At 48.2% G+C, this 20,850-nt stretch overlaps 1 protein-coding gene across 12 annotated transcripts in view; it reads right to left on the bottom strand.

The window, feature by feature from the left end:
- Positions 1–4,389: 4,389 nt before the first annotated feature.
- Positions 4,390–20,850, bottom strand: part of Vrk3 (VRK serine/threonine kinase 3) — a 36,754-nt gene continuing 20,293 nt past the window's right edge. For 8 of the 12 annotated variants that reach the window (XM_048790490.1, XM_048790493.1, XM_048790491.1 and 5 more), the window contains 6 exons: positions 19,645–19,777; positions 18,290–18,410; positions 12,175–12,233; positions 8,878–8,937; positions 7,689–7,848; positions 4,390–4,757 (listed from right to left, as the gene is read on the bottom strand). In XM_048790490.1, coding sequence (XP_048646447.1) covers positions 7,700–7,848; positions 8,878–8,937; positions 12,175–12,233; positions 18,290–18,410; positions 19,645–19,777 — 522 coding nt within the window. In that variant the 3' untranslated portion in view covers positions 4,390–4,757; positions 7,689–7,699. Of the gene's footprint in view, positions 4,758–7,688; positions 7,849–8,877; positions 8,938–12,174; positions 12,234–15,538; positions 15,739–18,289; positions 18,411–19,644; positions 19,778–20,850 lie in introns of those variants that run through there. The other 4 variants (XM_015496482.2, XM_015496489.2, XR_007342980.1 and 1 more) reach the window with 3 other exon arrangements.

Below are 20,850 nucleotides of genomic sequence, written 5' to 3'. Positions count from 1 at the left end.
GTGCCACAGCATGCTCTGTGCGGGCTGGGCAGCCAGCTCTTGGTCTGTATTATAAGGGCTTGGTAAGAACAACTTCATGACAAGCCTCCTCTGCCCCAGGAAGGCGTCAGGAGCTGTGTGAAGGGCTTGTTGTGCAATGTGGCCCCACAGCCAGCACCTTCCCCCAGCCGTCCACCCCGGGCTTCCACTTGGAATCAGCACCGTCCACACCTCCCACCAACAGCCACCAAAATCTGTATTTGTGGCATCTCAATCCACAAATTGAGTGGCATTGAGATGCCACAAATCATCGATGTGATGTTTCCCACTAAATTCCGACTCACTGAGAGTCTGTGGTCACCGCTCAAGTCTCCTGTGGAAGGGATTCTACCTGCAGTCACCTTAAGAGTAAGCTTTTTTCAAGAGAAAAATATTTCAAAGCCAAGACCCGACCTTTTAGGGTGATTTATTCTGCAGCAAAGAACCTGCTCTGCAGTAGCAAATGCCAAGGACAGGCTGCTCAGCCTGAGACAGGCGCAGGGGAAGAAAAAAGAATTCCCTGGGTGACCTGGGATTCTTGGTTGCCAGGGATGGAGACGCCTCTTTAATCAAGTGGGCAATGTCTTGTTTCTTGGAAGCTGACAACTCCAGGATGGGTCTGGCTTCAGGCGTGGCGGGATTCAGGGCTCAGTGAGCTCACCAGGGTGTCCTTGCCTGAAGATGGCTCCATTTCAGGTATTTTGATGAAACCTTGAGATGACCCCACCAAGCAGCCCACACGAGGGTGTCCGTGGGAGCTCAGGAGAATGTTCTCGGATAGTGTGTCCTCAGATGTGGGGTCTGATCAGCTCCTGTGTTCATCTCTGAGCCACACACCAGCCACACAGTACGTGTCAGTTTTCTTTGCCTATCTCTGACATGGCTGAGAATCAGAGAGGGCAGTGTATTGATTTCCTGTTACTGCTGCAAGAAAATGTGACACATTTAGTGGCTTAAGTCAATAGTAATGTATTATTTCAAAGTTCTGGAATCCAGAGTTCCAAAACCAATATTGCTGGATTGAAATCCAAGTGTCAGAGGGTCACATTTCTCTTGAGACTCCAGGGGAGAATCCTTCCCTTTATCTTCCAGCCTCTGTTGGTGTAGAGAATCAGATGTGACTGTGAGCTTGAAAACGTAATTATTATTGCCCTTGATGGAGTCTGCCTGCAAATGGGATATTCTGCCAAAGTCTAAATAAGATGACAGCAAATCATGCTTGCATACGAGATATTTTGTTGTCTTTGTTGGGGCTTGCTCGCAAACGAGAGGTTCCTTCAAGGTTTAGATAAGGTAACAGCGGACATGCTTGAAAACGAGGTGTCTGCTGTCCTTGGGAGGACTTGCTCACAAACGGGATGTTCTACCAAGTGGGCTAGGAGGGCGCTAAGAAAAATTTTATTATCTGTTCTTAACAAAGAGCAGAGCTCAACATGCTCCAGGCCAAGAGTAGATTAGCCATGAGAAGCGGGTCACTTCTGATTAGAAAGTAAGACTTCTGTATGCTATGTTTAACTAGCTGAAAGACCTGATTTATTGCTGTTGGAAGGCTGCCTCCTTTGTTCACAAGACTATAAAAAGACTGCTGTATGCAATTAAAGGGGCTTTGTTTCTTCTGCTGCTTGGCTTCCTCTGCTTCTTCTTTCTTTCTCATGCTGACCTGCGAGTGAGTTACTGCAACAGTTGGCTTCTGGCAATTCTTGGCTTGTGGCTGTGTCCCTCTATACCTTTTGTTTTTGGTACTGGTTCTATGCATGCTTAGCAATGTGCTCTACCACTGAAGTATACCTCCATCCCCTATCTTTTGAAGTCAGTGTTACAATTTTGGATCTTAAGGCGGAGAGTTCTCCAATATGTGGGGAGTTACTGGTTGGAAATAAAGATTATACCAGGGCATACCTGGAGGCCACACACAAAGTCAGTAATTACCTGTGGGGAGGGAGACAAATCGGTGGGCCAACTCCTGTACTTGGGTCCAGGCATTCTCCCAGCTGGTTTCTAGAGGGGAGTTTTAATGGGTGGCTCTAAAGCAGGTGGGCATGAGTTCTAGGAGTTCATGCAGTGCCTGAGAGGTGGTCACTGTGGCATCTGCATGGTCCACATGGGCGTGGATGTCAGGGGGCCACTCAGGTAGGCTGTCTGTAGCTATCCCACCTGGAGGTTCTCACCAGGAGGAAGCTGCATGAGGCAGATGTCTAGATGGACCATGTGGGTTAAATGGGAGGGGCCAGAGAACTAGAAACTGCGTGGGGGTGGCTAAGCCTTGCTTAGGCATGTTCAAAGTGGATGTCCAGGCCACATGAAACTGTACAGACAGCTCCTTCAATTCTCTCCATCCTGTCTTCACATTGCTTTTCTTCTTTCTCATCTCCCTCTACCTCTTTCTTATAAGGACATTTATAATGGCTTGTAGGGCCCAACAGTGTAATCCAGGATAATCACCCATCTCAGGATCTGAAAACACATCTGCAAAACCTCTTTTCCCAAAGAAAATAATATTTATTTGTTCAGGGATTAGGACCTTCTATCTTTTGGTTGGGGAAGGGCTCTTCTCAGCCTCCACAGTGAGAGAGCACTGTGTCTTCAGGGAGAAATGGTTGCTAGGAGGCAGAGGGACTTTGTCCACCCCAACTGCCTGCCAGGTCCTCCTGAAATGCAGTGTGTGCCTCCATTTCCTGTGGGTTCAGAGGGCTCTTGCAGTAAAAAATATTTTTTAAAAACACCACCACAACCACCACTAATGTCTGATTAACTTGAAGCCTAGGATCCATTCTGAGGTGGAGCTGGGGGAGAGAACAGGCTCAGTCACTGTCCTGGCCACGCAGCATGTGAATTGTCTCTATTCCCCTATGCTATGAGTTAATTACATCTCTTTTCTTCAGAAAGCAATTTTTCTCTGGTATTTTGCCGTAGTAATGAAAAACTAACTAACACAAAATACCTGATGACTATTTGTTGATTAAAAGGCAGGAAGAGGGGGTGGGGTTGTGGCTCAGTGATAGAGCGCTTGCCTAGCATGCATGAGGCACTGGGTTCAATTCTCAGTACCACATATAAAAAATAAGTAAAATAAGGTTGAATATATATAGTTTTTAAAGGGCAGGAAGAATATATGGAAAAGAGGTAGGGAAAGGGAATGGAAAAATGAGTCACAAATCAAGAAATGGATAAATGGATGAAAGGGTAGGTGGAAGGGTGAATATATGCATGGATAAGTGGAAGAATGGCTGGTTTGGTATGTGTATAAAAAGTCTGTATAGATAATGAGAGGATGATGTGTTAGCTTTTTGTTGCTGAGGAAAAACAACTTAGGGGAGGAAAGATTTATTTTGTGTTATGGTTTCATCCATGGTTGGCTGGGTCCATTGCTTTGGATCTGAAGCAAGGTAGAACCTCATGCAGAGTCAAGTTGCTTACTCAGAGCGGCTGGAAAGCACACAGAGGAAGGGGCCAGGGCCTAGGTAGAATCCCCAAGTGCACACCTCCAAGGATCCATCTCCTACAGTTTCCACCACTCCCCAAAGATCCATTTAGTTATGAATCCTTAATGAATTGAATGATGAGGTCAAGCCATCATGATCCAATCATTTTCTAAAATTTTCCACCTCTGAACATCACTGTTTAGGGAACCAAGCCTTCAACACATGAGCCTTTGGGGGATAGTCCAGATCTAAACCATAACAGATGGACAACTGATGAGACTGAAGGAAGGGGCCTGGCTGTATTTCAGGAGTAGAGCATTTGCCTCCCATATATGAGACCCTGGGTCTGATCCCCAGAAACGCCCCCACCCCAACACACATACAATGAAAGGACGGAAAGGCAGATGAAGTGGGGTGGAAGGATGGATGGATGAAAGGTTTGGAGTGATGGGCTGGGGATGTGGCTCAAGCGGTAGCGCGCTCGCCTGGCATGCGTGCGGCCCAGGTTCGATCCTCAGCACCACATACAAACAAAGATGTTGTGTCCGCCGAAAACTAAAAAATAAATATTAAAAAAAAAAAAAAAAAAAGAAAGGTTTGGAGTGTGGGAGGGCAGATGGACGGACAAGTGGAAGACTGATGGATGGATGGGGTGTCTGCATGAAAGCACAAACACATGGATTGGGAGCTGCTATATTTATATATACATATATTTTTTTTTGACGTGGAGTCAGGCTATGTTGTGCAGGCTGGCCTTGAACTTGTGGGCTCAAGTGATATCCCTGCCTCAGACTTCTGAGTAGCTGGGACCACAGGCATGTGCCACCACACTCAACAAAGGTTTGAATATATGAATGAAAGACTGGTTAGATGAAAGGCTGAGGGGGTAAAGAATGGGAAGTAAAAGAGCTAAACGTCTCCAAAAAGAACTTCTTTTGCAGACACTGGATTTCCCAAGTTCCAATAAAACAATTTATTGCTAAACTCTAGTGGTGCCAATGGTATAAGGGTAGTACTGAGGGGCCCCAACTGCCTGGGAGCTGGAGTCTTCTTCATCCACAATCCCAGTGACCGCGGGAGACGATGTTGAAGGGACAAGATGGTTGAGAGGGGGAGCTTCACATTATCTGGAGGGGAACTCTGACGTTAATTAATGTTCCCTGACATTAATCAGAACTGATTTGCCAGGTCTAAGGAAGTGGCAGGGATGCACATTCAGGGGATTTTTCTAGAAGCTTATCTGTGATTAAACAGCAGGCTTTGATTCACATCACTTCATTTCTTTTTTCTATTTTGAACTGCAAGAAGTTGAAAGGTCTGGAAAACAATAAAAATGGCTATTAGTATCTTATTCACTCAAGGAACACCCTGTGTGCCCCTACTGCACGCAGGTATCTACTAGGAACTGGGGACAGAGACATTAGCAAGAGGGTCAAGGATGCTTGAGGGCTTATAACTGGGAGGCCAGGGGACACCATTCCAGTTGGGACAAGGACTGGGGAGAAAGCAGGTGAAAAGACTGTGGTGGCAGGAAGGAGGTGCCTCCTGGGACCATGGAGGCCCCAGGAACCTGAGGCAATGGCTGTGCGAAGACGAAGGGGAAGGTCTACTGACCACGGACACGGCAGGTGCAGCGGTCCTTGGCCTGGTCTGGAATATGAGGTAAGGTGGGGTAGTGGCACACATGACACTAGGGGCCACAGGGCGGGGAGGTGCGCTCAACCAAGCAGGCAAGTCGAGGGGCCACCAGGAAGCATCTTTGGCTACTCAAAGATGACTGGACTCCTTGAATAGCATCTCCTCATTAAGGATTGCTGAGTGGGTGGCTGCCAGGGAGCAAGCAGGTCTGAAATGGCCAAGATCTTGAAGGAGCCATCAGGTTTCAAGGTTTATCATCTCCATTCATAGTGAATTCATAGCATTTTTCGTGGCCTCAGTCCATGTTGAATATGCTGGATTTTCCATACCATAAGTAGGCTCAGGCCCCCTGACCCATATTTCAGGTCTCCTCCGAGCTCGTCAGTGTGGTCCATTTAGATACCCACCTCAAGCAAATTCCTCAACTGATAAATATAGTTGGAGCTTCTGTCTTGAGCCAGGTCTGGGAAACAGATGACAGAGGCACATGTGACCCCATCATCATGGAGCTCACTGCTAACAGGTGACTAAGACAAGTGACCATATAGTCAAGCCACCTCTGGGACAGCAGACCAGGCAAAGCCATCTAGACCAGACTTGGCAACTGCCGGAGGGAGAGGGTGAGGGAGCCAGGGGTGTCAGGTGGACCCTGAGGTCTCTGGCTTGGACACTGGACAGAAGGAGGAGCTGTCTGCTGGCTGGGGAAGGAGCATGTGTAGTGGAGAAGGTCCTGGCTTCTGCAGGGTATCCGGGGCTGACAGAGCCTGCTACTCTAATACAGAATGTGGCTTCCCCAAACTGGCACTTTGGGTGCCCTGTGTGCAGGTGCTGTGTGCTCTGCTCAAGTGTCATCTCATATCTGCAACTTTGGATGTCAGGAAAAGTGCAGGAAAGACCAAGCACTTGCAATCCAAGTGCCACCAGAAGATGACTGTCAAAGGAGACAGTGCTACCCAGGGAGGTGCTGTCCAGGATGGGCCTGGACCAAGCTTTTTCACCACATCAGTGACATCTAGACAGGTCTTTGGGTGGTGGTGGGTGGGCTGGGGGAGGGTGCCATGCACTGAGGACGCTGAGCAGTGTCCCAGGCCTCTACACTAGATGCCAGTTGGACTATTCCCTGTTGTGACAGCCAAAAATGTCTCCAGACACTGCCAATGCCCACCTCCACCCCTGGGGCAGGGACCTGAGTCAGACATGACCTGAGCTTCGATTTCAGCAAACCACAATGACAGAAACGCTAGCTCCATGAGAGAGGAGAGGCTTGGGGAAGCTCCTCCTTAGGACACATCCTGTGCTCTTCCACAATCAGTAGTGTGTAAACTGAGTTTTTAGCCTTCTAAAAACGCCCTCGCAGTCTCACATGGTATAGTGGGAGTTTACACTGGCACAGCCCCGATGGACAGCAATCTCATTATCACTATGGGAAGGAAATTTCCACCTGCCAATACGCACACCCCAGGCACAGAACTAGGCATACAGCTGTTTGAGGCAACATTAAAAAGTTGGGACACTGAGCAAATGTCCAATGACTGGTTAAAAAGCACATCCTTCATCTACACAATGGGATATAGCTGTCCCTCAGCATCCTCCAGGGATTGGATCCAGGACCCCTGAGGATATCAAAATCCCAGGATGTTCAAGTCCCTTACAGGAAATGGAACAGTGTTTGCAGATAACCTATGTTCATCCTCCGGTCCACTTTAAGTCACATCTGTCCTAACAATATCTCATGTAATGCAAATGCTATGTGAATAGTTGTCATTCTGTACTGTTTAGGGAATAATGACAAAAAAGTCTGTGATGCCCAGCGAAGATGTAATTTTTTCAAGTCCGTTTGATCCACAGTTGGTTAAGTCTGTGGATAGAGAACCCTCCACTACAGACAGCTGACAGCGCTGTGCCGCTACGAAGGCCGTGGACACACTGCGTTGATGAGGAGAGACGATGAGAAGGGAGCGAGGCAGGGCACAGGGCACAGGGGCAGTGGATGTTTTGTGCATGGTGGGGACAAGGCCAGCCAGCCCACAGGAAAGCAGAGTCCTGGTGAAAGGGCATAGGAAGAGGGTTGCATGGAGGCCAAAGGGCCAGTATTTTGGAGGCCCCTGAATCCAGTCATGCCTGAAGCCGCCGCCCCCCCACCCCCAAGAATATTCTACCACCAAACAATCTACCTTTTCCTTTTCTTTTCTTTTGTGACACAGGGATGGAACCCTGGGGCACTCAACCACTGAGTGCCTTTTTTGTATTTGATTTAGAGACAGAGTCTTGCTGAGATGCTCAGGGCCTAAGTTGCCAAGGCTGGCTTTGAACTGGTAAACTTCCCATCTCAGCCTCCAGAGCCACTGAAATTATAGGCATGCACCACTGCACTCAGCTCACTCCACCCTTTTCTTAGAGCCAAGCTCAGTTAGGTTTTAGCTACTTGCCCTTCCTCTTTCCTGGGGATTGGAAATTTGAGAGCCCATGGAAATCCAGCATCTGCGGGAGGGCTGGCCCTGGCGGAAACCTGGGCTGCATCTGGAGTTATCCTTCACAGCCCTGGGCAGGCCTGGGCAGGAGCAGGGAGAAGGGAAGGGGGAGAAGGTGAAGATGCCAAGTTCTCCTTACATGGATTCCACCTAGGGCACCACCTGGAGGTCCAAGGGGTCGTATGGTGACACCTGCAGATCCTGCAGTAGGGCTTCTAGATTGTTCCTCAGCACAGCATAGGGCGGCTTCTCCTCGTACTTGAGGGCCATCACCACCTTCAGGTATTCCTGCAGGGTCTCTGTGGTCAAAACACCCCCCAGCACAGGAGAGGCCTGAGAGGCGTCCCCAACCCAGGGCCTGTGGCTGTGCCCAGAGACAGAAGAGCAGGGATACCACAGGGTCCCTGGGATGTCACCGACATGCCCATCTGTTCATCCTTCCTTTGTTCTGGCACTGCCAGAGGCACTTACATTTTTTCAGTGCAGAAATAATGGCCAAGGCAGGCACCAGTAGAGGACACCATGGCCACTCTAGTACCTATCAACCAGCCTCATGTCACCAAAACCCCCAACCCCTTCTCCATTCTGTTTTGTTTTAAAGAGAATCCTTGCTAACAATGCCATTTTACCTGATACAAATATTTAGTGCATATTTCTAAACTGGGGGCAACTCTTCCTGCAAAATGCCAGACAGTGAATGTTTTGGTCTGTGACTCTGCTGTGGCCCAAGAGCAGCCACAGACCTAAAGGAAACATGAGCACGGCTAGCTGCATTCATGGTTGCTGCAGCTTGAACTGTAGGGCCATGAAATGCTCTTCTTTCCGTTTTTCAACCATGTACAAATGCAAAGCAATTCTTAATTCACTGGCAGCACAAGCAACATGATTTACTAACACCTACTTTAAAAGAGAAAGGCTCTCTCTTTATTTCCCCAGAAAGAAGCACAAAACCAGGATTGTACTTTAAAAAAAATTAGCATTAAGATGGTAGTAACAGTGGTGACAACAGTCCCTACTTGGCAGTGTCTTCCTCTAGCCAGGATCTACACTGCACTAATGAGGGGCTGAGGCAGCTGCTGGAGTACAGTTCTGTGTAGAGGGCTCTGCATTGACTATGCCTAGCCACCTAGAGGTGGGTGCTCTGTTGGCTCCATTTTACACACAGGGAAGCTGAAGCTCAGAGAGGGCACATTTTTCTGTTGGAGGTCCTCAGGCTGGTGCGCCCAACTCCTGAAGGATGACCCTGTCTCAGGTGATCCTGCCCCAGCCCCGCCTTCTGGTTGATTGTATAAAATCTCCCAGTGGCAATTCACTAACCACAGGCTCACCTTCTATGGAGGGTGAACTGGACGGAAGTGCAGCTTGAGAAGCTTGGTCATGATATGAGCCTGGGGATTTAAAAAAATTAAACACAGCCCTTACACAGCCAGAGGGGACAGATTCTCCATCTGTTTCTGCCTCCACCTTAGCAACACAGAAGCTCGTCAGAAAGGGCATTGCAAATGACAACTACCAACACTGCCAGAACCCAGCACAGACAGCTTAGATGTGCAATAATAGGACTGGCTTTACAAATCATGGTGTAACCGAATCAACACAGCAAAGCTGAGTGGACAGAAGCAGCAATGGACCTAGGGGCAAGGACGTGGGAGAAGAGGCCCGGGGGAAATGCACATGCAGAAGAAGATGTATTACGTGAGCCCAGTTTTGTTTATAAAACCAAAAATCATTTGGTAAAAACACAGGCCTTGCAAAATAACCTGTGTGTATTATTTGTGTTTGGGATGCAGGTAGGAAAAGAACTGGCTGTCGATTGTGGAGATGGTCTGCAGAGCCTTGGTCACAGCTGTGCCACCATCCCCTGAGGAAGGGCTGCCTGCTAGGACACCTGGCTGCCCCTCTTTGTTGGGGATGCCCTGAACAGGAACTGAGCATGCCCCCTTAGCCTTGAGTAATGCGGGTGAGGAACTGGCATAGCACAGTGCAGAGTAAGTGGGCCTTACCTTTGCTGGGCAAGGAAGTGCAGTTCTGGGATTGGGTGTCACTCAATGGGACTGGGCTACACCCCCTGCTTGTTGTAACACAATCCCTTGCCTTATTTGGGTGGAATACTCTATCGAATGTCTTTCCCCTAATAAAAACAGGGGATCGGGGTGTGCTCCTCTCTTGCCCTCTAGAGCAGGAGCTGACCCCTCAGGTTGCAGAGCTGCAGAGCCATACCTGATCCCTGAAAAAGGTATTTTGTTTGTGTGGTCTTTTCATTGCCAGCCCAACATGTGGAGTGACCCTGAAGCTATCGCCTGCATGGGACGTGGGTGACAGTTGGCACCTGAACAGGGACTAAATGTAGGTCCTAATGGCCAGCTTGAAGTAGTTTTTGGACTAAAATATTTGGCTACTTGAAGTTTCTCCCCTGTTAAGGGCCATGACAAGCTCAAATTAGCTCTTCTATAAGCCAGTTATTCTTTCTGTTGTTTTTTGGGACGGGGATAAAGTTAGTGACCCTATCAAAAACTTTGGGTGAATTAAGTTGTCTTCACTGAGAAGACTGAGTCATAGGTAAATACCCTTCTTGTTGATTCTCTTCAATTCTCCAGGAGAAATAAATTCTTGATTAAGTATCCGAGGTGACACCATGGAATTTGGAGTTATTAATAATACATTGAGGCTACTTAGAATCTTGACCCCACAAATATACTGGCAATGTATCCAGGACATAGGGTTTAAAGAGTCCTGCATTACCATCTTTATCTTCCCATTGAAGGTACCTTAGTACCTTAGTACCTTAGTACCACTCTGAGCAAGTTGAGAAACTTGACCAATCCCTTCTAAACTGGCAGGTGCAATAAGTGGAGGAGGCCTCCTATCACCTGGTGGAGACCATTTCCCCACCTCTTGAGTTTGCACTAGTCTTGTCCCTTATTTTGGTCCAGAGAATGTGACAGAGGTGATGTTCTGGGCCTTCCATGCTCTGTGGCGCTGGCTCTCACCCTCTTTGGAAGCTGCACCAAGACCACAGTCTCCACTAGAAGGTGCGTGATCCCATGTGGGAGATGGGGAACCAGCCCCACTGAGTCCTCCCCAACCTGCCAGTGACAATGCCACATGGAAGAGTCAGGAGCCCCTTGAACCATCCAGCCTGTGGAACTGCCACATGCTGTGCTACAAGAATGTCCCCTGGTAAGACCAGCAGAACTTTGCAGATGAACCCAGCCCTGACTGCTGTCCTGAAGCATCCTAACACATGAAATAGGGCTTGTTGGGGGTGGTTTGTCACAAAGCAATAGGTGTCTGGAACACAACTCACCATACTACTGACAGTAACAGAGATTGGGGGTTTTGTTTTTGTTTTGCAGTGCTAGGGATGGAACTCCGGCCTCCCACGAGAGGCAAGGGCTCTACCACTGAGCTAGCTCCCAGCCCTAGGGCTTGCATTTTTTTGTTTTTGATTTTGGTACTGGGATTGAACCCAAGGTGCTTTACCACTGAGCTACATCCCCAGCCCCCTGTTTTTAAAAATATTTTTTTTTAAAGTATTTATTTTTTAGTTGTAGTTGGATACAATACCTTTTATTTTATTTATTTATTTTTATGTGGTGCTGAGGTTCAAACCCAGGGCCTCACACTTGCTAGGCGAGTGCTCTACTACTGAGCCACAACCCAGTCCGTCCGCAGCCCTTTTTTATTTTGCATTTTGAGACAGGGTCTCACTATATTGCTTAGGGCCTTGCTAAATTGCAGAATTGAACTTGCAATCCTCCTGCTTCAGCCTTCCAAGTTGCTGGGATTATAGGTATATGTCACTATGCCCAAACAGGACTTGCTTTTAACTGTAAGACTGGGAAAGGGCCTAGAAAGGGATAGAAACTTTCAAACTTTTTCTTTCTTTCTTTCTCTTTTTTTTTTTTTGGTGCTGGGGATTGAACCCGGGGTCTTGTGCATGCAAGGCAAATACTCTACCAACTGAACTATATCCCCAGCCTTTTTTTTTTTTTTTTGATACTGGAGATTGAACCCAGGGTGCTGTATCTCTGAGCTAAATTGCCTGTCCTTTTTTTTTGTGAGACAGGGTCTTGCTAAGTTGTTTAAGGCCTTGCTAAGTTGCTGAGGCTGGCTTTAAACTTGCGATGCTCCTGCCTCAGCCTCCTGAGCCACTGGGATTACAAGTATTTGCCACCATGCCCAGCATATAATCACATTTTTTTAAAGATATGATTTATGTGTATTTTATTACAACAAAAAATATTGACAACATTCTGCTAGTACTAACACAGGAAATCTCAAGGATATATTCATCCCAAATGGAAAAAAAGAAAAAAGAAAATCCCAGCTGGAGACCAATATATATAATATCATTCCATCAAAAATTATTTCTATGCAATTTTCTCTTTTTCTTTTCTTTTTTTGGTTATTGTTCAGAGACATGAGTTGTTTTGAAGAATTTTGTTTTTCTACAACGGACATATACTACATGTGAGATTTGGGAAACTCAAAGAAAGAAAACCAAGGAGTTAATGGGGTATAAAAAGAGCCCAATTTGAGATGGACCCAAGCTGCCTGGTCCTGTCTGGGGCCTGCCTGGTCCTGTCAGGGGCCTGCCTGGTCCTTCCCACTTCAGGACATACCTGAGGGCTTGATCCAGGAATGCTGCAGTCCCATGAGGAGCTCTGGGTGGTCAAGATACCTGCAGGGATGGAAGCACATGTAAAAGGTCTTTTAGAAAAAGGAGAACAACTTTGCAAAGTGAAGTTCAATACACACAGTTGATTCCTGTTACTTATGGTGGTTGTGTTCTGGAGAGTCACCGTGAAAGCTGAGTTAGTGAATATGAGCCATGGGTCCTAGTTCCCAAGGGCCTCTGGTCACATTTCCATCAACCAATGAACACATAACCTTGGTGCTTGCTGTGTTTGTTTTGGTGCTGGGGATGGAACCCAGGGTCTTGTGTATGCTGAGCACACACTCTGCCACTGACTTGGCTTTACATGTGCTGCTGCTGGAAGACACCTTGCTTGACAACTATGTGCTGCGTGATTAACACTGAACTATGGCCATTGGCACTCTAACTCATGACTGTTTTAGACAGAGAAATCACCGACAGCAGAAAAACATATCATGCAATAGACAGTACAAAGAATTCTTTATGGGGCTGAGGTTGTGGCTCAGTGGTAAAGCACTTGTAAGGCCCTGGGTTCAATCCTCAGCACCACATAAAAATAAAGGTATTATGTCCATCTACAACTAAAAAATAAATATTAAAAAAAGGACAATTATGTAGTATAAGAGCCGAAAACAGGAGGCAGAATGTTGCCTGGTTTCATTCTCAGTGGAGAATGTGTGTGTTGGGTGACAAGTTTTTCTCCACTCTGCGTGTGACCACAGATGACCACAAAAGCACCGTAAGAATTTATTTTGTGGGCTGGGGGTGTGGCTCAGTGATAGAGTGCTTCCCTGGCATGCATGAGGCACTGGGTTCGATTTTGAGCACCACTTATAAATAAACAAATTAAATAAAGGTCCATTGACAACTTATACATACATGCAAAAAAAGAATTGGTTTTATGATTACAAATACCTTTAATGAGTGGGGAATTCACAAATATAGAATCTTTGGATAAATGAGGACAGACTGCACGCACACACACACACACACACAGCATAAATACATGTGTTCATACACACACAAACACATACTTGACCCTTCCTGATCACTGAGGAAAAAATGGAAATTCATCCAGTGTGCCTTTGCCCTCTCCTCAAAGCACCAGCCTCAGTATTTCTTCGCTGGCTCAGAGTGCCAGATTGCTTCCCCAACATCCACCCAGTCACTGGGCACTGTCCCTGTCTTTGCTGACCCCTGCCCAGCAGTCCTCAAGCCCCAAACTTCTGCTTTCCAGTTTTCTCTGCCCCCTTCTCATCTGTCCAACAGCTCTGGGCCCAGCTCAGGTCTCCTCCCTGGGTTCCAGGGATCCCCAACAGGAGCCCAGGGTCTTTCTATGACCAGAACCAACCCTGCCCCTCCCTGCTCACAGCTCTCCTGCGGCTCCCCAGTGCCCAGTGGGTAAAGACCAGGCACATGAAGCCACCCAGAGGCACCTCTGGCTTCGTTTCTCCTCTCCTTCCTCTCATTTATGCTGCAGCTGCACTGAATTAACCCTGGTCCTTACTAGGACATGCAGCCACACACGACTTTGGCCTCTGCTACCAGGGATGGCCTTTCTCAACCCTAACCCCAAGCGCCAAGTAGGAGGTGGCTCTTCTCCCTTCAGGATGCAGCTCAAGAGCTTAGTCTCCTGGGAAGCCTTCCTTGATTCTTCCAGACAGAGGAACTCAATCCCCTCTAGAAGCCTGAGTATCATGCGTCAGTCACTGCCACCTATGGCAGCCATCCATACACCATATGGGAAGGGTGGGTACCCCATCCCAGCAGCCTCAGGACACAGTGAATGGATAAAGAAGTGAACGAGCAAGCTATGGCATAAAACAGACGTGCCAATTGCAGGGGAGTAAGCCACTGTCTGCTTCTATGGAACTCCATGATCATCTAGGAATAGGGACCAATCTGATGTCCAGCAAGGGCCTTGCACAGCCTGTGGGAATCTAAGTCTATACCCTTTTTCATTAGTTCATTCCCTCATGTATTTTTTTTATTTTTATTTTTTAGTTGTAGTTGGACACAATACCTCTATTTTGTTTATTTATTTTTATGTGGTGCTGAGGATCAAACCCAGGACCCCGCACGTGTGAGGTGAGCACTCTACTGCTGAGCCACAACCCCAGCCCCTCCCTCATGTATTTTAAAAATGAATACATATCTGTTAACGATTGGAAAAAGGCCACAGAGGTAAAACGTCATAGAGGTCAGAAAAACGTGTAAGTTGCAACATGGTCCCCTAGTGGTCCTTTAGGTTACAGCACCCAGTCACCAAGAAGCTGAGCTGGGAGTGGGCGGGGCTTTTGGACAGCATCAAGATGGGCCCTGTTCTGAACTGATGCCCTCTGTGGTCCTAGACAGCAGCCGGGGCTCTGGGAGTAGTTTCCCATGTTGATACCATGGACATTAAAGTGACTGATATGACCTATTTTATGTGCTCTACATCTGTTGGGGAGGGCAAACCTTTTCTGTAAAGCATATCACATCCACCTCAAGTCTCTGTAGGGCTGGAGATGTAGCTCAGTGGTACAATGCTTACCTAGCGTGACCGAGGCCCTGGGAATCAAACCCAGCACCACAAAAAATAACATAAATAAAACAGTCTGGTAAGGGAGAATGTGGGAGGGGTTGTGAAAATAGTGACATGAGTGTCCTCAGGAGTCAGGGGATGTGGAGGGAGGAGAGGATTCAACCCACAAGTGTCTCGGTGTGGTTTCCCCAATGGCAGGAAGGGAGCTGGAGGCACCCTGATCCACTTCATAACGTTGATCACATACTTGTCAGTGCTGGGCCTGGCACTCAGCTCTTCCCTCAGAACAACACTTCAGGTCATCAAAGGTGACTAAGTAAAGGCACCTGGACTCAAATACAAGCCATTCAGCTCCAGAGATGACCCCTCTCACCTCAGTGCCATTTCCCAAGTGTGAAAGGCTTATCCCAAGCAGATTGGGGGTGTCCTGGCACATGGATACCCCAGGAAACAGGGACTGATGAACGAGTAACCAAGTAACTGGAAGGAATTCAAATACATGCTGCTCTGTCCACCTGAAAATCCTGCCTGGGGGCAGCGCCTGCTTCCTCTGCTTCCTGCTGTGTGCTTCCTCCCAGTCCCTGTCACCCCCAGCCCGCCCCTACTGGACTGCGGCTGCCAGGTCAGTCTGACCTGCGTCCACACTGAAGCGGGGCTGGCTCACACAGTCACATGTTAGTCATTCACTCCACTACTATTTCTTGCACACCCACAATGCACGCTCTGATGAGGAAGGTGTGCACATGCTGGAGGGGACGGGGTTCTCCACCACCTTGGAGGGGAGGCAGTTGTCAACCGTGCTTACGCTGCTCTGAGGTGCCCTGTGAGCGTAGCTCAGCCAGGTCCTTAAACCAGGCATCAGAAGCTGGCACAGGGTGCTTCGCAAGCTCCAGGCACACACGTCCACTCTGTGCTACAAATCCCGTGACTCATGGTTTCACTGGCTTCATTTCAAAGGAACATGTCTCACTGCCTTGGGTAGAAAACCAGTGCCATCTGCGGGGACTAGAAACCAAATATAAAAGTAAGTTGCAAAACAGGGCAATCGACTCTTGCTCCAGTGGCTTCCAAAACAGAGGTGCCTGGTAACTTGGAGCTGAAGGCCCACCCCTTTCTACAGAGATGTTTGGGGCAAGTGCCAAAGTGAGACGTCCTTCTTGCCACTATTTAAAGCCTCACTGGCCCTTAGGAGTGATTCACTTGTTACCATTGCTGAAACCCACCCTGGACATTCAGTCACACCCTGTTTTGCTGACGGACACTCAGGAGTCTGACCCCTGACATGTCGTAAGCTTTGCCCCTCAGCTCTTTACTGTCTGTCCCCACAGTAAGATGTGAGCTTCCTGAGGGCAGGACTTTTGTCTTTCCTCAGTATCTCCAGGGCCTGGAGCAGAGGCTGGCACAGCAGAGGTGTCTGCTATCTGCTGAGTGAAGGAAGGCTGTGCCCAGACACCCCCAATCCACTCAAGCATCCCACACTTGGGAAATGACACTGAGGTGAGAGGGGCCATCTCTGGAGCTGAATGGCTTGTATTTGAGTCCAAGGGTTTTTACTTAATCGCCTTGTGATGACCTGGAGTGTTGTTCTGAAGGAAGAGCTGAGTGCCAGGCCCAGCACAGACAAGTATGTGATAAATGTCAACCATGCCTAGGTCACAGTTGTGAGCAGGCCAAGTACCGAGCATGTGCAAGGAGGAGACGTGATGTAGTGGGAAGCAGGAACAGACCCTGGAGGAGGATGAAATTCAGGGTTTCGTACCATTTATGCCAAGCAAACACATCCAGCAACTTCACATAGTGTCAGGGACAGGCAAACCAGCTTAGAAGTATTCAGAAGTAGTGAAGTGGCAGCATAGCTAAAGTTTAAAAACAACACTGAGTGACAGAAAGCAGGAAAGAGAGGGACTGAGAACGTACAGCAGTTCCCCCTTATCGGTAGTTTTGCCTTCTGTGGTTTAATTTGTGGTCTATAAGAAGAAAGACAGATTAAGACCAATAAGATATCCAGCAGGGGGCATGCCACAACCGTGGAAGTTTTATTACAGTATTGTTACAACTTGTTACAAGTTATTGTTATTAATTCCAAATGACAATTAATCAATTAGACTTTATCATAGGCAATGCACATATATATTGTACAGAATGTATAGCACCTGGTACCATCTGCTGTTGTAGGCACCCGCTGGAAAGAGGATAAGAGGAGGCTACCATATTATCATTTACACACATGAAACACACAGGACAACCCTGTATCATTCAAGGACACAGACACATCTACATAAAGAAGTAGGAGTCAGAAATAGAGAACTCAGTGAGGTGCAATGATGGGAAGCTGAGACCTCCGTGAGAGGAGTCAGAAACAGATGTAATTCAGAGCAGAGCACCACTCACGCAGATCACACAGCAGGGCCACCGTGCAATTTTAAGGATCCAAATACATCTAAGTAAACACATCAACAGAACATACATCAAGTGTGTCCGAATGGCTACCCACAGTTGAGAGAAAGGAGACAGGAAATGTAAGAGGGGTAAAGTAAAATGGGAGCGAGGCTTGACACACACCAGGGACGCGGTGTGTAAGAACCAGAAACTGCCACCGTGTGCTCACTGGAGAGCTCGTCCTCTTCCTGCCGAGGGGGCTTTCCCTGATAACCCCATCTTCTGCTGGGGCTCTGGCAGACATTTCCCAAGAGCCCCAGGTCTGTATTTCCACTTTGACTTCCCTCCTGCACTTCAGATGGGCACGGCAGCTGCCTCCCAGGCAGCCTGTTGGATGCCTCCTTGGCAAGGGTCACCCTCCCAGTCTACACCAGATCCCGAATTCAATCTTGGGACCTCAGGGCTTCCCTGTAGCCAGGTCCCCATCGTCCTTGGTACTGAGCCACACACTGCAGCAGTCTTCCCAGTCCACCTTCCTGCTGCCCTTGGTGCTGACCCTACACCCCCCAGGGCAGCTCTTCCCCTGGGTCCCGCTGCACATAACACTTCCCCCAAGCCCAACATTTCTCCTGTCCTTGGTGCTGAATGTCTGAAGTAAGACCTGGCAAGACCTGAGGTTTTGTAAGCAGAGGAGAGGGAGGCATTGATGCTGGTGGCATGGACACTGGGTGGCTGGTGCTGGATGCTGAGCCAGGGCCTGGGCCCACCTGCTCGGACTCCCAGCGTGCCTATGAAATTGAAAAAGTCATGATGTCCTGCACATGATGGGCACTAAGTGCTATGTGTGCCTGACTCCCCCAAGTCCTTCCACAGCCCTGTGACGCAGGTGCTCAGTGCATGGTCTCTCCTGGAGGAGAGAGCACCAAGGCCTCCGGGAGGCCAGCTGCTCGTCCAATGCCCCACAATGGTGGGACCAGAATCCGACCCCAGGGCTCCAGGGTTCCTGCTCTTTCACCTGCTGCAATGGACAGCATAGCACCTGCCTGAGAGCGCAGAGGCCTTGGGCTCTCTGAGACACTACCGCCCCTTCCTTCCTGCTCCCTGTTGTGACCTAAGGTCCTCCTCTACCTGGAGGGGTACCGGGCCAGTGCTGGGTTCTGCTGAGCCCCAGACTCACTTCTGTTTCTGCTTCATGATAGCCTCGGTGTTGGGAAGGCAGTTTGTCCATGGCAGGAGTCCGTAGAGCCACTTCAGCATACAGTACCCCAGGGACTGGAGGTCACTGCGGCGGGAGGGCCCTGGGAAGGGAAGGGAAGAGGCAGCAGCTGAGCCTAGATGTTCCACTCTCTGACGTGTCTGTCCCCTTTCTGTCTCTCCCACCCAACCATGAACCCCTGCTCACCATGTAGCCAGGCATCCTGTGCCACCCATCTGTTCACCACCACCCCCATTCAACCATCCCTTCTCCCCTCAGCAGCCCACACCTATCAGTCATGCACTCACTCAGCAGATCCCCAGCACCCATGGGCCAGGCCCTATCTCATGACCTCAATACCCAGCCCTGAACAGTCTCATGGGAAAGAATTACAGGGTGGAGTTGCCACAAGGAGACAGAACCCTGGAGTGTGGGTACTGAATCTATCCTTAGTAGGAAAAAGAGTAAAGGAGACTGGGATTTTATTTTCTGTATACCTCCCAAATCACATAATTTTGGGAATTCTTTGAGAAAGCATTGGGCAACATCAAGGCTGAATGAGCCAATTGCCAGCTGATGTTGGAGGCAGAGGTGCCATCCCTACCCCAGGGCAGCTCAGTCTGGGAGGATGTGGGCAGGCACTTGGATGGCTTTGAGAAAGAGAGGCTCAGGAGTCTGCCCTGGGCCATCTTCCCACTCTGCACACTGGATAATCATACTTTCCCAAAGCTTTAGCTGATAACCCCTGGGGCACTGCAGAAGTCTGGGCCTCTGCCAAGACGCCACTCCCACGCTGGGGCATGGACAGCCAACCGCCTCCTCCACTGCCCCTCCGGGATGACTCTAAGGCAGCTCTCATCTTCCAAGTCTACATCAAATCCCTCTGGAACTCAGGGATTCTTTGGTATTAAGGATTGAATCCAGAGGTTCAATTGAACTTCAACTCTAAGCTATGTCCCCAGCCCTTTTCTATTTATTTTGAGGCAGGCTTAGGGCCTGCTAAGTTGCTGAGGTTGGCATTGAATTTGTGATCTCCCAGCCTCAGCCTCCTGAGTCGCTGAGATTACAGGTGTGTGCTACTGCGCCCAGCTACCTGCCATTCCCGGTGCTAAATTCTACATCCCTCCACTGCCTAGTGTCAGCCTCCTGTGTGCTTTGTGCTGAACTGTGGCCTCACAGCTCCTGAGGCCAGGATACATCCATGGTTTCAAGTCCCCATTAAGGTGTCCTTACACCTCTTCTGTGCCTGGCTGTCTGCCATCTGTAGTTGTGAGCCCTAGAACTCCCTTGTGTGAGAACACGTTCCATGGTTCTGAGTCCCTTCTCTGCCCTCTTACCGCATCCCTTATGTAGGTCCATGCTGATGAACTCAAGGTCCCCATCATGTGGGCTCCTGCTGCCTTCTGAGTAGGCCACATGTTTGCCACTTGGGCAGTAGCGGAAGGCAAAGCCGTAGCCCACCAGAGTCACCTGTGGACATGGAGAGAGGCCATACAAATTGAAGATTAAGAGCACAAATTCTGGAGTCAGAGATTCTACTTGTGGGTGTAATTTGAAATAAGCAATTCCTTTTTTTTTTTAGTTGTTGATGGACCTTTGTTTTTATTTCTTTATATGCAGTACGTCTCACACTTGCTAGGCAAACACTCTACCATTGAGCTACAATTCCTGCCCATCCTATTCCATTAAAAAAATAATAATAATTTTATTAGTTGTTGATGGATCTTCATCTTATTTATTTACATACGGTGCTGAGAATTGAACCCAGTGCCTCACACATGCTAGGCAAGAGCTCAACCCTACCACTGAGCCACAACCCCAGTCCAACCTATTCTGTATAGATGTTAGGTTAACTTCTAGACTTCTAAAACTAAGCCATGCTTGTAGCAAAAATGCCAAACAGCCTGGGAAAGCATGAAATGAAAAGATCCAAAACCAACATCTATTTCCCCAGGCCCGGAAACCCACTGCCCAGAGAAAAACTACTACTAGTAAGAGTTTTTTAGGCATTATTCCAAATGGCTTCTTTTAAATAACCAGGTTAAAAAACATGGGCAGGGAGGGGCTCTTGCTTCTACATAGGTAACACCTTCTGTCGGGTGCCCAGGTTTCAGCACTTTAGCAGTGGTCAGGACACTGACTCAAAGCCTAAGGGTCTGGTTTAAGATGTCAGCTTAGCCCTTTGGTGCAACCTGGGCAAGTTATGAAACTTCTCTGTGTTTTGATTTCTCCATTTGCAAAATGATGATAACACAGTCCCTTCCTCAAAGGGCTGCAGTGAATTCAGCTTAACTGAATTTAAAATAAAATAAGATGTTTATCTGTGAAATACACAAAGTTGACCACATATTTTTTTACTGGCTGCTTCTTTTTGTTAAAATATTTTTTAGTTGTAGTTGGACACAATACCATTATTTTTATTTATTTATTTTTATGTGGTGCTGAGGATTGAACCCAGGGCCTCACATATGCTAGGTGAGCGCTCTACTGCTGAGCCACAACCCCAGCCCATACTGGCTGCTTCTTTTTTTTTTTTTTTTTTT

This window comes from Marmota marmota, unplaced genomic scaffold (genome assembly GCF_001458135.2).
Source record: "Marmota marmota marmota unplaced genomic scaffold, marMar, whole genome shotgun sequence".
Lineage (NCBI taxonomy): Eukaryota > Metazoa > Chordata > Mammalia > Rodentia > Sciuridae > Marmota > Marmota marmota.
Note: the sequence above shows the minus strand (reverse complement) of the source record. Positions and strands in the feature narration are given on the sequence as shown.